At 37.9% G+C, this 17,608-nt stretch overlaps 1 protein-coding gene across 3 annotated transcripts in view; it reads right to left on the reverse strand.

Moving 5' to 3' along the window:
• Positions 1-17,608, reverse strand: part of MANBA (mannosidase beta) — a 122,884-nt gene that overhangs the window by 76,755 nt on the left and 28,521 nt on the right. For all 3 annotated transcript variants that reach the window (XM_004748157.3, XM_004748156.3, XM_045067051.1), the window contains exons 6-7: positions 2,593-2,768; positions 1,576-1,686 (exon numbers count right to left, since the gene is read on the reverse strand). In XM_004748157.3, coding sequence (XP_004748214.1) covers positions 1,576-1,686; positions 2,593-2,768 — 287 coding nt within the window. The remainder of the gene's footprint in view (positions 1-1,575; positions 1,687-2,592; positions 2,769-17,608) is intronic.

Here is a 17,608-nt window from a genome sequence, read left to right on the forward strand (position 1 = left end):
AAATATAAAATAAAGATAATGAATGAAAAATTATAAAAGATATAATACAAGAAAACTTTCAGATTGGTTTCTATATTCAAAGAACCCACAAGGATAACTAGCACAAGAACAACAACAAAAATCTACTCATTTTCAAATTTTTAAATTCAGATTATCAGAGATAAAGAAATCCTAAAAGCTTCTAGAAGCCAACAAAAATAGTCCTGTACAAGAAAACAAAAATTAGAATATAATTATATTTCAAAACAAACATAGAAAAGCTGAAAGCTAATGAAGCAATGTCTTCAAGATTCTGAAGGAGAATTATTTCCAACCTAGACTTCCATACCTAGCCAAACTATCAAATAACTGTGAAGACAGACTTTATGTATTTGCATGTTCAAAAAGTTCTCAAAAATGTTATTTCCTACACAGCCTTTCTCAGGAATCTATAATGTATCAGTAGCTATGGAAAGTCAAATTTAAAAAAAGAGAGAAACATGGCTCCAAAGAAACAGGGTTCCATGTTTAATCCAGAAGAAAGATGAAGAGAATACCAAGAATTCACAAAGGACAAATAAATAAAATTCTAAGAATAATAATAAAAGGAAGTTCTAGGACTTAACTGTTGTAGTTAACTGTAGTTAACTGTTGTAGTTAAGTAGAAGGTCTAGAGAGTAACCAAGCAAGATCAAGGAGATGAAGAAATGGGTCTGGAAGAAAGAGTTTTTACAGAGAACAAAAATGAAAATAACAATAAACAATGGATAGAGCACCTAGTGAGCTGATTAAATTTAAAAGTTATTTCAAGTATGTCAGAGAGTTTGTATATGATTTAGAGGAAGATAAAAGATTTTTTAAAAAGCAGCTAGTAACACGAGGCAATTATTAAGTCTAAGGAAAAGGTAAAGTTGCAAAGGAAAGGAAGTATGATTTTAGTATGCCATGCAATTCAGCTTTGAACAGTATATTCATAATATAATAATGTAAACACTGAATACTAAGTTAACAAAAAGGACCATTTGACAACACTGGATGGGCAGAGGGAGGCAAAATATGTACACTGGGGACTAAGAAGAGGTCAAAAGAGAGAATCATATAAGAGAGCTATATCCTTATCTTCTAGGTTTGAAGTCAATAGGTAATACATCAAACTGAAAAATTAGAAAGCACCAGTAGAAGCAGGTTATTTGGGAAAATGAAGAGGTAAAGTTAAAAATGATTGATTCAGAGGAACAGAAAATAGGAACAGGAAGCATTGGTCAAGTTACCCTATTACCTTCTGGTAGTATCAGAGCTTTAAAATTATATATATATATACTAATTTGATAGAATGTAGAATTTAAAAACACAGTAGGAGAATTATTGATAAATAAAATAAAATAATATGTAAAGTCTGATTCATTTACAAATATAAATACACACACATATGCACACATTGAAGCTTTGGAATGCATAGAACTGTTACTAGGGACTGTCTCTGTGTGATTAAGTTACAGGAGTTTTGCTGGTTTCTTCTTTTCCTACAAAGATGTTTTGCTATTTTAACAAGAAATATATTTTTTCTTCACAAAGTATTTTAAAGTATTAGCTTACCTTAGCTGATTTTTCAATACTTAAGCCTCCATCCAGTTTAAAAAGAATTGTCATGTTGTATCCCGTCTGGTTTCCATGTCCATGAGGCCACCAAGTTTCTATGGTAACATTCTTTGAAGAAACAATGTAAGTCATTCTAAGTAATCTATGACATATTTTTAACAAAATAAATAGTGATTAAGAGCATGATATCAATGTCTCATAGATTAAAGCACAGAAATTCTAGGCTCTGTATATGCCAAATTACACCAATCCATAGTAATATTTAAAAATCAACATGCTAGGTGTTTTAGCATGGATTAATATACCAAAAGGAAAAGGTAAGAACAGAGTAACACGGATTTTCAGAAAAACAATTATCTCCATTTCTAACACTGACGCTTACATTTTTCTGTATTCTTAACAGTTAGAATTGGATGTTGAGGTTGACTCTTCTTCCAAACCCAGAACTAGAAATTGTTTGGAGTTCTCACTTTATCCGAATAGTCACAATGTTGCTTTACACCATCCTGTTCAGTTCACAATGATCAATAAGAGGAATAAAAAAGAGAGACAAGGGAAAATCCAGCCAACTTCTACTCATGAAAGATCATGAGTTTAGAATTAGAATTCTGCATGTAAAATAAGCATCAATATTCAAAAAAAATTTACTGTATTTAGTAATTATTGAAATCAGAAATTATACAAAATTATACAAAAATAATCACTGCATTTAAATGTAATGCTTAGAATGTATTCTGGATTTAGGACACTGCAAACAGTGCAGAAAAATTAAGATACAATACCCCTGACTTCTTGAGAGAAAAGGATGTTAAATCACATATTCTCCATTTTCTTAATCTTAAAATTTGGGAATATCATTCCTTAGGTCGTAACATACATAAAATATATGAGAGGTTAAAAGTGAAGAAGGTGGAAAAGTACATTTTTCTTTCATTTTCAGTCCCTTTCTAGCCATTTCTTTTGAATAGTATTGCTTTTCATCTAGCGCTTCTGAAGAAGTACCACATCATTCACCTTATTAATTTTCACAAACAGCTCAACAATTCTTTCCCCAGGTTGAAGTTCAATGCTGTATGACTGCTGTGTTTGCAGTTCAGGGATGGCTACCATCACTTGACCAGAAATTGGCTTTGAGCTGACAACATCAAAAGAAGACTCTATTTCAAGATTCCAACCCTGGGTATGGTTATCTAAGGCACAGAGGAAAAAAAGAAAAAAGAAGCATTATATATATACACACACACACACACACACACACACACACATATACATATATATATGAATGAAATATGCTAAGCATTATTGCTGCACTCCTTAGGATTCATTGAAGAAAAACTGAAGCAGCTTCTAAACTAATAAGCACTCCACAGATCCTGTCATGACAAAAAGTCCAGTAGAAATTCTCATTTAATCTTTAGGTTTTAATCATTCATTTTGGGTTTTTTGTGTCTTTTTAAGCCATTCATTCTGAAGAAGAATAACCAAGAGTATATATATTATATATACTTCTACCCTAAAAAAGGTTACAATCATAAGTCATAAAATCTTTATTAAATAGGGCATGAAGAGAATATCACAAATGAAAATATAACATAAATTTTCTAAGACTGATATATGTTCAATTCCTTTTCATAAAGCAAAGTAAAAATATAGAGGTTTTAGGCCATATAATAAGGTATAAACTTAGATGTAGTAGATTTAATCAAATGTGAAAAAACAGAGATAGACAGTTGACCCTTGAACGACAATGATTTGCACTGCATGGATTCACATATATGATTTTTTTCAAAAAATATATTGGAAAACTTTTTGGAGATTTGTGACAATTTGAAAAAACTCATTATTGAACTACATAGCTTAGAAATACCAAAAGAAATATATAAGAAAAAGTTAAGTATTATTGTAAAAGTACAGTATATAATACATATACAAAATATGTGTTAGTCGACTCTGTATGTTATTTATAAGGCTTCTGGTCAACAGAGATTATTAGCAGTGAAGTTTTGGGGGAGCCACTGTGGCTCCTGGCTAGGTCAGTTGGTAGAGCTTGCATGTAGGTGTAGAGATAACTTAACAACAACAAAAAAAGTATATGTGAATTTTCAACTGCACAGGAAGTTAGTGCTCTTAATCCCCATGTTGTTCAATGGTCAACTGTTATTTTAAACGTAGATTATTTAACAAATAAATATTTACTGAGAACATTCTATGTGCCATGTACTTTGCTAAGTGATTGGAACTACATGATGATCAAGATAAACATGGCCCCTGACCATGTGAGTTTAGAGTGTAACAGGATATATAGCCAAGTACAAAAGTGAAATAATTCCAGGATGGGAGAAATATGAAGTTTTCTGAAAAAACATTCACAGGATGGGAGATCACTTAACTTATAGAGGGTGAGGGAAGGCCTTTATGAAAAAGCAGTAGCTAGCTGAACCCAGAAGGATTCTTTAGCTAAGTTCAGAGGCAGATGAGAAGTATTCTAGGCACGATGAAAACCAAGGGTGAAGAGCCATAAGCAATGCTTTAACAAAAACTTGAGCAATAATCAAACTGGTAAGGAAGATCCTTACAGAGGATGTAAGCACAGTCCAGCTCATCCTGGTTCATGTGAGGAGTCCAGAGACTTTACCCTAGATCAGTGAGGAGCACTGGAGATTCTTCAACAAAAAGGAAAACACCCGGTCCTGGGTGGCTCGGTCAGTTAAGCCTCTGCCTTTGGCTCAGGTCATGATCCAGGATCCCAGGATCCAGCTCCATGTAGGGCTCCCCACTTAGCAGGGAGTCTGTTTCTCCCTCTGACCCTCCCCCTTCTCATGCTCTCTCTCTCTTTCAAATAAACAAATCTTTAAAAAAAAAAAAAAAAGAAAAGAAAGAAAGAAAGAAAGAAAAACACGATCAGATCGGCATTGTAAAAAATTACAGAGGGCCCCATCACAATAACATAACAGGATAAAAACAGGAAAAGCAGAGAGATATGAAATTTCTATCTATGTAAAAGGAATAGAAGGTGCCACATGGAAAATCTTGGAATGGAGAGGAAGAAAAGGGAGCAAGCCTGAAGAGGAAGGTCATGGGGAGAAAAGAAAGATGAGACAGCTGCCTAAGGAACAACACTTTGGGAGTGGAGTCTGTGAATGGCATAGAATGTTTCAAGAGGATTCTGAAGTAGTGTTTTATACTATGTGCGATATAACCCGTTCCTCTATCACCGGATCAACTTACATCACTTAGTCTCCAGAATAGAATCTGGGTTTGGTTTTGGTTTTAAAATAAGACGGTATGCTTTAGGCAAGAGCAGAGCGGAAAAGCTGACTCATATTTTTTAAGTTACACAGGAGAAACCAGAATTGGAGTACCCAAAAGGCTGCATAGGCAGAAAGTGAGAGCCACCAGTGAAAGTTCTCATTCCTTACTGCCACAGAAAGGACAGTGCCTGGTGAAGATGCACTTAGCTTTGTATGACCTATGGCAAGAATCTGAGGAATTTCCTGCTGAGTGGCTTCTATTTTCCTCCGTGAAAAAGAGAAGGGAGAAGGTTATCAGCTGATGAATATCTTAAAGTCCCTTCTAGAAATAAAGAGGGGACTAATCATCATGGTTTTGCTGCAAATGAAGGAAAAGTATATATGCTGATCAATGAGCCAAGACTTTGTAACTGGCATTCCTTACAAATGCAGAGCCACAACCAGACCCACTGTAAAGATGATCATAGCACGTCTCATCATCTGCATCCCCCATCAAGCCAAAGTAGAGGTGCACTGGATGCACTCGGAAGTAAAACTAATCCTGGACTTAAGAACTATTTTATTTCTTAAATGATCCATTCTTTTTTTTTTTTTTTAAGATCTTTTTATTTATTTGAGAGAGCGAGCAAGCACAAGGGGAGTGGGCAAAGGGAGAAGTACATGCCCTGCTAAGCATGGAGCTGGACGAGGGGCTCGGTCCCAGGACCCCAAGATCATGACCTGAGCCAAAGGCAGACACTTAACCAACTGAGCCAGCCAGGTGCCCCTTAAATGATCCATTCTTAGGAACACCTGTCAATGAGCTCTGAATTAATTTGTTCTGATCCAGCCAATTCTGGAGTTTACCCACCCATAGCCTGCAAGTTTTTCTAAGATACAGTAAACTATATCAAGACAACCACACTTGTTTGTTCAAGATACTTTCTTCCTACCAAGTATATACTAAGTCTCTCAATTTCCCTTTCCAGCATTTTTATTGTTTTTTTTTTAAGATTTTTATTTATTTGACTGACAGATCACAAGTAGGCAGAGAGGCAGGCAGAGAGAGAGGAGGAAGCAGACTCCCCACTGAGCAGAAAGCCCAATACGGGGCTCGATCCCAGGACCCTGGAATCATGACCTGAGCCGAAGGCAGAGGCTTTAACCCACTGAGCCACCAGGTGCCCCCATTTTTATTGTTTTTAAACAGAAGCACACACTACAGTCTGATCCATAGGTATTTATTTTCAAAACATCCTAAATCTTTGACAGCTACATGATCTTTAGCTCCCTATCATATTCCCTCTGGCTTCCTTTACTATCTCTTACTTCAAGAAATAATAATAGATAATATTTACCAAGAACTTCCTATGAGCCAGGCATTGCTTTATGCTCTCAACATGTATTAACTTATTTAAGCATTACAACATTTCTATAAGGTAAATTCTATTATCACCACCATTGTCTAGATAAGAAAACTGAAAAATGGAGGAGTTAAGTAACTTGTCCAAGGTCACAAAGCTAGTAAGTTGCAGAGCTTGAACATGAACCATGACTGTACACTTAACCTCTAAGTTATGCCAATCGTAACCAAATAATGTTCCCCCAACTACGTCTTATTGGTACTCAGAATTTTTACAGAATTTAACAGTTTAATTATATAGGGGAGTATTTAACTTAAAGGTATCAAGTGATAATAGACATCAAATATAGTTTTTGGCTGAGTCTTTAACCACAACAGCACAGAGTCATAAAACTTTTGAACTAGAGGTTGACAGATCATCTAGTCTACTTTCTGGTAAGTGTTTATTTCCTTCTAGACCAAAGGCTGACAAACAACTGGTCTTTGGGCCAAATCTGACCCACCTCCTTTTATAAATAAAACTTTATTGGAACACAGCTGCTATGAACTGAATTGTGTCCCCCTTCCACCTCTCCAAAATGCACCTGTGGAAGCCCTAACTCCCCAATTATCTGGAGATAAGGTCTTCAGGAGATAATTAAGTTAAGTGAGGTCAAAGGGGTGAGGCCCAATCTCATAGGTCTGTGGTCTTATCAGAGAAAGATAAGACCCCTCCCTCCCTTCATCTCATTCTATTTCCATCTGCCTGTGTCTGTTTCTCTTTCTTTCTCTCTGCCACCACCACCACGGGATCCTGCAAGAACAGAGCAAGAAACGTAGCTATCTGGAAACCAGGAAGAAAGCCGTCAGTACAAACCCATCAGCCAGCACCTCACTCTGAGCCCTCCCAGCTTCCAGAACTGTAAGAAATCAAAACCTGAAGCCACCCAGCCTATGGCATTTTGTTATCACAGGCCAAGCATGCTACACCAACCACTGTCATTTGTGTACATGTTGTCTTTGATTGCCTTTGCACAACAATGGCTAAGTTTGAACAGCTGCAACAAAGGCCAAATGGCCCCCAAAACCTAAAATGTTTACTAGCTGACCCTTTCAGAAAATGTTTACTAATCTCCATCCTTAAAATATTTCCCTAAAAAGGCTATTCTAATCTCTTTAATATCTGTAATGAAAAAACCCTCTGCCTCACAAAATAGCCTTCCTTTTTGCTAGCCTTGGCTATTGTAAAGTCTTCACATTGAACTGAAATCCCCTTTTCTTTAATTTCTAAGTAAAGATTTTAGTTCTACCCTACTAATAACCACCCAAGTTCAAGCCGACGCCTTGGATGTTTCCTATCACTTCCTCTTTGGTGAAAAATAGGAAGGCTCTGCTTGTAAGAGCCTCTGCCAGGAAGACAAATAATACAGTTCCCAAAGGCTACTGGAAGTTTCTACTGCTTCTAACAGGGAAAACGTGCTAAAGTAAATCAGCGGTCCTCTGGGGCTCATCCAGTTAACTTCCTTGGGAGCTGACAACTGAAAAAATTAAGGCTGCGGAATTCAAAAACCCAATATGAACACTTGCAGGTGTTCATATGCAGGTGTTCCCCTGCAAGACTATCATGTCATCAGCAGAAGCACTATACCAAAATATTTTTGCCCCCTCCTCTTCTTCCAAATGGAATACAACACTTCCTTCCAGAAGTCATGGAGAATTTAAGTAATTTAGTTTCCAAAAGCACATACAGACTCGTAAATCATCAATAATTTTCCTGGTATTAAGTGGTCACTTCTTTTTATTTGTTACTTTTTAAACATATAATCCTATTTCTAGGTAAGGAGAGCTCCCTTTTATAAATTAAGACCCATTTCTAGAATACAGCTTCCTGTCATACTTCTCCTAGCACTGACAAAATTACCCTTTCCTAAAGAATACCCATCACTCCTCTCATGAATAGCCAAAGCAATCTTGAGAAAGAACAAAGCTGAAGTATCACAATTCCAGATTTCAAGATATACTACAAAACAATATGACACTGGCACAAAAATGCACAGACAAAGGGAACAGAACAGACTCCAGAAATAAACCCATGATTATACGGTCAATTAACTTATGACAAAGGAGGCAAGAATATGCAATGGGGAAAAGACAGTCTTTTCAATAAATGGTGCTAGGAAAACTGGTCAGCTACATCCAAAAGAATGAAACTGGTCCGCTTTCTTATGCTATACTCAAAAATGAACTCAAAATGGACTAAAGATCTAAATGTGAGACATGAAACTATAAAATTCCTAGAAGAAAACATAGGGAGTAATTTCTCTGACACCAGCCTAAGCATTTTTCTAGATATGTCTCCTAAGGCAAGGGAAACAAAAGCAAAAATAAAAATAAAAAAGCAGGACTATATCAAACTAAAAAGCTTTTGCACAGCAAAGAAAGCCATCAACAAAATAAAAAGGTAAGCTACTAAATTCAGGAAGATATTCACAAATGATATACCCTATAAGGGGTTAAGATCCAAAATACATAAAGAAGATATACAACCCAACACCAAAAAAACAAATAATCCAATTAAAAAAATAGGAGGAAGATCTGAACAGACATTTTTCAAAAAAAGACATATAGTTGGTCAACGGACGCATGAAAAGATGCTCAATATCACTAATATCAGCAAAATGCAAACCAAAACCACAATGAGATACCACCTCACATCAGTTCGAATAGCTAGAATCTAAAAGACAAGAAATAAAAACTGTTGGCGAGGTTGTGCACATTAATGGGAATGTAAACTTGTGAAGTCACTGTGGAAAACCATACAGAAGTTCCTCAAATAGTCAAAAACAGTAATACCGGGGCACCTGGGTGGCTCAGTGGGTTAAGCCTCTGCCTTCTGCTCAGGTGGTGATCTCAGGGTCCTGGGATCCAGCCCCGCATCGGGCTCGCATCGGGCTCTCTGCTCGGTGGGGAGCCTGCTTCCTCCTTTCTCTCTCTGCCTGCCTCTCTATCTACTTGTAATCTCTGTCAAATAAATTTTTTAAAAAATCTTTAAAAAGTTCAAAAAAAAGGGCGCCTGGGTGGCTCAGTGGGTTAAGCCGCTGCCTTCGGCTCAGGTCATGATCTCAGGGTCCTGGGATCGAGTCTCGCATCGGGCTCTCTGCTCGGCGGGGAGCCTGCTTCCCTCTCTCTCTCTCTGCCTGCCTCTCCATCTGCTTGTGATTTCTCTCTGTCAAATAAATAAATAAAATCATTAAAAAAAAAAAAAAAACAGTAATACCATATGCTCCAGTAATCCCAGTACTGGTATTTACCTGAAGAAAACAAAAACACTAATTTGAAAAGATCTATGCATCCCTATGTTTACTGCAGCATTATGTACAACAGCCAAGATATGGAAGTAACCTAAGTGCCCACCAACGGCTAAATGGATAAAGAGGATATGGTGTATATGCGTGTATTATGGAATTTCTCTCAGTCACAAAAAAGAATGGACCTAGAGGTTTGCTTTCTGGTTTTTTAAAGATTTATTTATTTATTTTTTAGAGAGAGAAAGAGAGAGTGCACAACCTTGGGAAGGGGTAGAGGGAGAAGCAGACTCCCTGCTGAGTGGAGAGCCTCCTGCTGTTTTGAGGTTCGGCCCCAAGATCATGACCTGAGCCGAAACCAGAAGTCAGAAGTTTAACTGACGGAGCCACCCAGACGCCCCTGGATCTAGAGGTTTTTATGCTAAGTGAAGTAAGTCAGACAGAGAAAAACGAATACTGTATGACTTCATTTACATGTGGAATCTGAAAAATACAACAAACAAAAGACAAGAACAGCTACATAAATACAGAGAACTGATGGTTGCCAGAGGGCAGAAGACTGGGGGGAACGGGGTGGGCAAAATGGCTAATGGACAGCGGGAGATACAGGCTTCCTATTATAAAATGAATAAGGTACAGCAGAAGAAATACAGTCAATGGTGTTGTAATAGTATGGTATATAGACTCACTGAAACACCTGAAACTAATGTACACTGTGTCAACTACACTCCAATAAAAAATAAAACAAATAAAAATAAAGAAAAGACGGAGATTAAACAAAACAAGATAACAAATACCGATCACTCCCACCTCTCCAGCAGTGGAATGCAAACAATTCCAAAAAATGGGTACAGCACTGGGGATGGGGATAGTAAGAAGAAAAACGATTAAATGAGTCAAAATCTCCTCCCAGGTCTCCTTCCCAATTACACCAGATTTTACATCCTCTCCTCACTTTGAGCCCAGACAACACAGGAATTCTGCCAAAACAGGGCAAACAGGCAAGGCTGACCTGCTCTCTCTAGAACTTGAGGCCTTTCCAGAGACTCAGGGATACCCTCACTGATGTCCCGCTCCCTGCAAAGGAAACCATGGTCTATAGTTTGTTCCATATAAAATCAATCAGGCAGCCTATCCAGAGAAGGTCAGAGAATGTGGTTCTGGCCACTGACTCACTTTTAAGTTTTTCCAAAACTGATTCAGGGAAGACTTTTTAAATACCAACCAACCAACCACTAAGAATCTGACTTGGATGGAAATTTGTATAAAGAGTAGGCAGCTACATAACCAGAATAAGTGTGCTGCCACTTCATCCAAACAACCTTCAAGACAGTTCCAGTTTGCGTAGATGTGGCCAACACATTAACCTTTAAAAAACCTCTAAGATATACCAGTTTCTCCTCTTATATTCCCGTATGGTCTACTTCTTTGTTGAGATGTGGTCAGAAAAGAAAACAGCTTGGGGCGCCTGGCTGGCTCAGTTGGTAGAGCATGTGACTCTTGATCTTGAAGTTGTGAGTTCAAGCCCCATGATGCATATAGAGATTATTTAAAAATAAAGTCTTTAAAAAAACAAACAACAAAAAAAGCTTTATTCAGTTGTTTAAGAGAAAAAGGAAAGTGTAAAAAGACACAGAAGTAGAAAAATAAGACATGGCTGAGTTACTTGAATTCAAATGTGTCCATAACTACCAGAAAGACTCTCACACTATATCTTAACCCTTGCCTTAACTGATTATAATTAAGCCCCAAGTATCAATGTCTTTATTAATCATGTGTCCAGCTTCAAGAAGAACTGAATTCTTCAATAAGAATTTCTTCTACTTGGCAATTTCCACATCACTTTGTAGACAAGGTTCCTGAGGCCCCAACTACAGAACGTAACTCAAAAGCTCCTGAGCCAAAAGACAAGTCAAGGGTCCAGGTTTCCTGACTCTAGGGCTCTCCACTTTGCATGCATTTCTCACAGAAGCACCTCTCAAAGAGAAAGACACTAGCAGGCACATGCTGAAATTTGTGTATAAACACTGAGGAAAACCAAAAGCAAAGATACTTTGAGGATCCAGGAATCACACTACTGGGTATTTAGCCAGAAAATGCAAAAACACAAATTCAAAGGGATACCTGCATCCTGATGTTTTTAGCAGCATTACTGACAACAGACAAACTATGGAAGCAGCCCAAGTGTCCATCAACAGATGAATAAATAAAGAAGAGGTGGTGTATATATATATACAATGGAATATTACTTAGCCATAAAAAGAATGAAATCTTGCCATTTGCAACAATGTGGATGGAGCTAGAGAGAGGCTAAGGAAAATAAGTCAGTCAGAGATAGACAAATACCACATGATGTCACTCATATGTGGAATTTAAGAAACAAAAGAGCAAAGGGAAAAAAAGAGATAAATCAAGAAAAAGACCCTTAACTATAGAGAACAAACTGATGGCTACCAGAGGAGAGGTAGATGGGGGGATAGGGGAAATAAGTGATGGGGATTAAAAACTATGCTTATCGGGCACCTGGGTGGCTCAGTGGGTTAAAGCCTCTGCCTTCAGCTCAGGTCATGATCCCGGGTCCTGGGATCGAGCCCCGCATTGGGCTCTCTGCTCAGCAGGGAGCCTGTTTCCCCCCCACCCTGTGCCTGCCTCTCTGCCTACTTGTGATCTCTATCTGTCAAATAAATAAATAAAATCTTTTAAAAAAGAAGTATGCTTATCATAATGGAAAAATAAAATAAAATAAAATGATAAAAGCAAAGGTACTTTTTGTCTTTCAGAATCCTAAGTCCAAGTATCAGATACATTCAATGTGAAACAAAGAACGGGGGGAGGGCAGAATATAACAATAAAATATTAGCCTCTTAATAAAAGGGTCTGTGAAAAAGAATGCTGAAATCTACAACCATAAAGAGTGTGTCTGACCCTCTACTAAATGTATAATTATATGTTGCCACAGTTCCTTCATTTGTCAAAATACCATCTTTGTAACCTAAACTATCTCACAAGGGCATGACAACAGTTATGGGAGCATCAAAGAATACAAATATATTTCTTGAATCATTACTGTCTGTAAACCTTAACAGGCACTATAAATTATATCCCAACCCAAAGAAGCAAGAGGTTGAATCTACATAGAGAAATATACCCAAAGGTCATAGTTAAGAATACAGGACAGCATCTGGGGGTTAAGAATGAACACGGAGATGGAAGAACATTCGGGTCAGCATGGGAAAAAGGATCTGCAAAGGAAGGGAGGTTGCATATGTAAGATGAAAACCAATGCTCTAGGGCGCCTGGGTGGCTCAGTGGGTTAAGCCGCTGCCTTTGGCTCAGGTCATGATCTCAGGGTCCTGGGATCGAGTCCTGCATCGGGCTCTCTGCTCAGCAGGGGGCCTGCTTCCCTTCCTCTCTCTATGCCTGCCTCTCTGCCTACTTGTGATCTCTCTCTGTCAAATAAATAAATAAATAATCTTTAAAAAAACAAGAAAACCGATGCTCTATCTGGGGGGCGGGGCAGGAGCTATTCAAAGATAGCTGCCTTGATTAGCTTCACCCTGCTGAGCATCTAACAGCTCCTCCTTTCGCCTGCTTGCTTCTTGCATCTTTAATAAGTGATGAAAAGCTGCCGTGTTGAGGTCCTCCTGTGCATGTGAAGAAACAGCAGTGACAACAAGCTGAAATGATCAAGCCACAGAAGGTTTCAATTCAAACACAGGATATTTTCCTGTGCTCCTGCTAGAATTATAGGACAGCCTTCAGCAGCTGCTTTTCAAAGAGCTAACAGCTTGCATTAGCCAGAAAGGCAGGCTCACAGTTACAACAGCTGTTTTCCTCTTCTTTTACCAAGCAGCAAGACCTCCTCGCTTACTCAGCAGGACAAAATCCTCAAAGATGAAACTAAGGCAAAACAGACCGCAAAGCACAATTTCCCCCCAAAGATAAGTTGGTAAATTCCAGAGGGAAAAAAATCTATTCAGAAGCTAATCACAGGAGAGATTAGTCAAGCAACCTACCTACCCATAAAGATATTTTCAAGGGTGAATAATGTTATTTTATGGGTAAAGTAATTCGAAGATGAATGAAAAAGTGATTCAAACGAATGCATTCAAAAAATGCATCAAACAAGGCATTGTGCAAGACTGACAAATCATCATTATGTTGTAATTACATTCCCTATATCAAAGGGGAGCAATGACCTTCAATACAGACTTCTGTGGGGAAGGCCAGGATCTAGCCAAACTAAGTCCTCCAACCCAAAGGCTAGGTCTTGGAGAATGACGGAGGGGGCACTTTAGGCTGAGGCAGCAAGGAAATGTGGATCGGGTCGGGGGAAGGCAGCATCTCTGAGATGGTGGAAGTGCACAAGCACCCCAGGTCAAAGACCCACAGCTCACCTCAGCTCAAGAGGAGGATTCACATACCGAAAAACTTCTCTATACTATTTTTTTTTTCCTGGCTGTGGTAACAATGCAGCATTTCATCAGAACATACTTATTATAGATTTGGACTTAATGTGTTTATGTAATCTCATGAAAAGCTCATAAAACTACATGATCAACCTTCCCTAATACATTTTCGGGCATAATGTGAACAATTTACATCAGATTACAAATATTAAAGACCTAGCATGGAAAAAACAATTAATAAATGAATATATGTATGAGTCTCTCTCTCTCTCTCTCACTCTCTCTCTGTCTCTCTCTCTCTCTCTCTCTCTCACACACACACACACACACACACACACACCACCACCACCACCACCAGACAAGGCCTGCCGTTTGGGCCAGATTATTTGCTTATAAATGTCTTAATCTTTGGAATTGGGGCATCTACCCCCACCAGCTATCTTCTCCCCATCTCTCCTCCCCACCTTGGAAACCCAATTCCAGAGAGACTTCCCCCAGGCCCCCAGCAGATGGGGTCATTCTTCTACTCCCTCCCCAAGAAAAAAGAACAGGAGAATCTTCCTAGGTTTCTACATCCAGTAAAAAGCCTCTGGGCTTCCCTTTTCAATACCAGAGTCAATCTTTCACTGTTTAAGACACTGAAAATGTGGGTGCCCTAGAGCAGCTACTGCTGTTTAAAACCTGATTAGACTATTTCAGGGCTACAAGGGAATTATTCAAATAAACATTTTCTAATAAGGTTTTAAAGAAAGTCATGTCAATGAATTGGTCTCTCTTAATACCTAGATAAATGAATGACAGAAGCCTAAGACATAACGGGAGTAATTCTTGTTTTCCTTTGACCTCAGTATTTTTTTCAAATATAAATTTGTTTTTATTATCTTAAACATTAAGAATGGGTGGAAATCATTGAGGAAGCTGAGGTTAGGGCAAAATCAAACAAATGACCACAGGATACTAAAAAGTGAAAAAGTTTAGAAACCATCATTATAATGACTGAGAATGCAGAAAAGGATATCTATCTATCTATATATATGAATTGATATAAATATATAAGTTTGTAAATGTATTAATAGATATATAAAGTAAACTAATTCATAAGAATTTCAAGTTAATTTTTTAAATGTTAAAAAGACTTTTTACTGTCATCTGCACACGATTAAATTGGGAAGTTATGGTCAGTTATTTCACCTTCGGTGGTAAACCTACTAGTTTTAAATTCATAAATAAACTGAACATTTGGAAAAACAATAAGGTTACGTTCTTCTAGCCTCAATAGGGAGAAGGTAGAAAGTGCCACACAGTCAAATCAGTTAAGCCCTTCATAACAAGTTGGCTGAAATTACTAAATAGGTTGTTTTACCGACTTTCTTCCCTTACTACAGAAGGAATATAAGCTCAGCTTAGAAATCTAGAGAAGACAGTCGAGCAAAAGTATAAAATACAAACTATCTGTATTACTATTCCCCAAGATAGTCCCATCTGCATTAGTTCTGGCCAGCCTCATTTCACACTAAAATCTTCAAAAATAAACACATGTGATTTTATTTTATTTTTTTTTAAAGATTTTATTTATTTATTTGACAGAGAGAGATCACAAGTAGGCAGAGAGGCAGGCAGAGAGAGAGAAAGAGAGAGAGAGGGAAGCAGGCTCCCTGCCGAGCAGAGAGCCCGATGCGGGACTCGATCCCAGAACCCTGAGATCATGACCTGAGCCGAAGGCAATGGCTTAACCCACTGAGCCACCCAGTCGCCCAACCTATGTGATTTTAAAGAAAAGTTATATTTGTCTAGTTTTGATTATGAGCTAATCCTCTTAAAATCCTTTTAATACATCTCACAGTGCCTGCCTCATACTATATACCAAATAAATGCATAAAATATATTAGCTTATTCTCTTTATTATTTTTCAACTTTTAAATAACTATTGATTTCAGTGATGACTGCGGTCTTCCAAAGGAAAACTGGAAAAAGAGCTCTGAAAAAAACTCCTAAATGAAGTTCCTCTCCTCACTTTCACATGTTTATGCTTCAATTTTCTTTATTACATCCAACAACCACACTGAAATCTATATAGAATTAATCATAGTAAGAACTGATGTTTAATATGCACAGGGCATATCCTCTGAACAGGAAGCATATTTTTCTCTATATTAAGTACAAAATATATTGCAGTCACAAAATATCAAAAATGTAATTGAAATGGGGAATTACACTGAATCTAAATTAAATTTTAAACATCACTGAAATAGATTTAATTCCAATAAAATTCACGTAGTCACTAGGGACTAATAAACTGAATTCTAATGACTCATATTCAGGAAGAAATTTTAGTTTCATATTCAAAATTTTAAATTAAACCAGAACAGTGTTATTCAAATATTTGCAGGTATTGGGTGTCTAGAACACAACAGCACTTTTCGCAAACCACCTAAAACATTCATTAAACTTCAAAACAATTTAAATAAATAACTCTTTGCAAAATCAGACCTCTCCTTCCACTAGATTCTATTATACCTGAGAAAAAAATATCGGTGGGAATAGGAAAGAATGAACTGTTCTTTGAATTTAATAGCAAAACTCAGTTCAAGTTACACCTCTGAAGAGTTCAGAAGCACTAGAGTGGCCACATTTACACATGCAATTTAAATTACATCTCTTCATGCCCTTTTCCCATTTAAAAATGCCAGCAGCACCTAATTATTTCAATTACCCACCATCTCTGATTGGCTTTTGTTTTTCCCTTTAGAAAACAGATTTGGCTCTGATAGACTAGCAATCTCCGGTCCCCAGGACCTTTAAGATAACGGAACTCCTGTACTGACCCATCATTTTCTTGCTGATTCCATCCAGCAGGCTTGCCCATAACTGGATCAAGTTTCACGAGGTATTATTCAAGAACCCCCTCATGGGATGCCTGGGTGGCTCAGTGCGTTAAACCTCTGCCTTCGGCTCAGGTCACGTTCCTGGGATCAAGTACCACATTGGGCTCCTTGCTCCACGGGGAGCCTGCTTCTCCCTCTGCCTCTGCCTGCTACTCTGCCTGCCTGTACTCTATCTCTCTGACAAATAAATAAATAAAATCTTCAGGGGGGAAAAAAGAAAAGATCCCCCTTCACTGGTTTCCCTGACTTCACAAATCCTCCCTGATCTTTGGTTTTCTGAACTACAGGGCCTCCCAACCCACAAGCCTATTACAGCCTTGTTTGGTGTGGTAAACTGTTCACATATCCCCACCCCAACCAATGTGCAGGCAAGAGTATACTCTAGGTCCTTTCAATGCCAAACATACACAGTGCCGGGCAAACAACTCAACAAATATCTGACCGGCTTTTCACTGATTTGTTGATGTCAGTGACACGTTTGAGGTTTTATTCAAAGCTCCTTTCTTATAAATAGTTCCTTCGGCCGAAAAAGTAGTATTTCTTTACCTTACGAAACTTTCTTTGTGCCTTGTTTGCATTCCAGTTTATTTCCAAGTCTTAACAAAGCTAGTTTGTCACAGCTTTCGGAGGAGAAAACGTGCAGTGATGGACAGTCAGCCCAGTGATGGGAGCAAATTAAGAATTCAGCACAGCTGGAGTTCTGAAAGTGAGAACCGAGACCACAAAGAGCAGTACAAGGCAGCAGGCCCAATTCTGTTAGAAGGGAACACTTAGCTCAGAGAAACCTCAAGTGCTCTTGCTTGCTTTCTTTTTTTTTTTTTAAGATTTTATTTATTTATTTGACAGACCGAGAACACAA

Source organism: Mustela putorius, unplaced genomic scaffold (assembly GCF_011764305.1).
Source record: "Mustela putorius furo isolate JIRA1106 unplaced genomic scaffold, ASM1176430v1.1 tig00003871_pilon_pilon_pilon, whole genome shotgun sequence".
Classification (NCBI taxonomy): domain Eukaryota; kingdom Metazoa; phylum Chordata; class Mammalia; order Carnivora; family Mustelidae; genus Mustela; species Mustela putorius.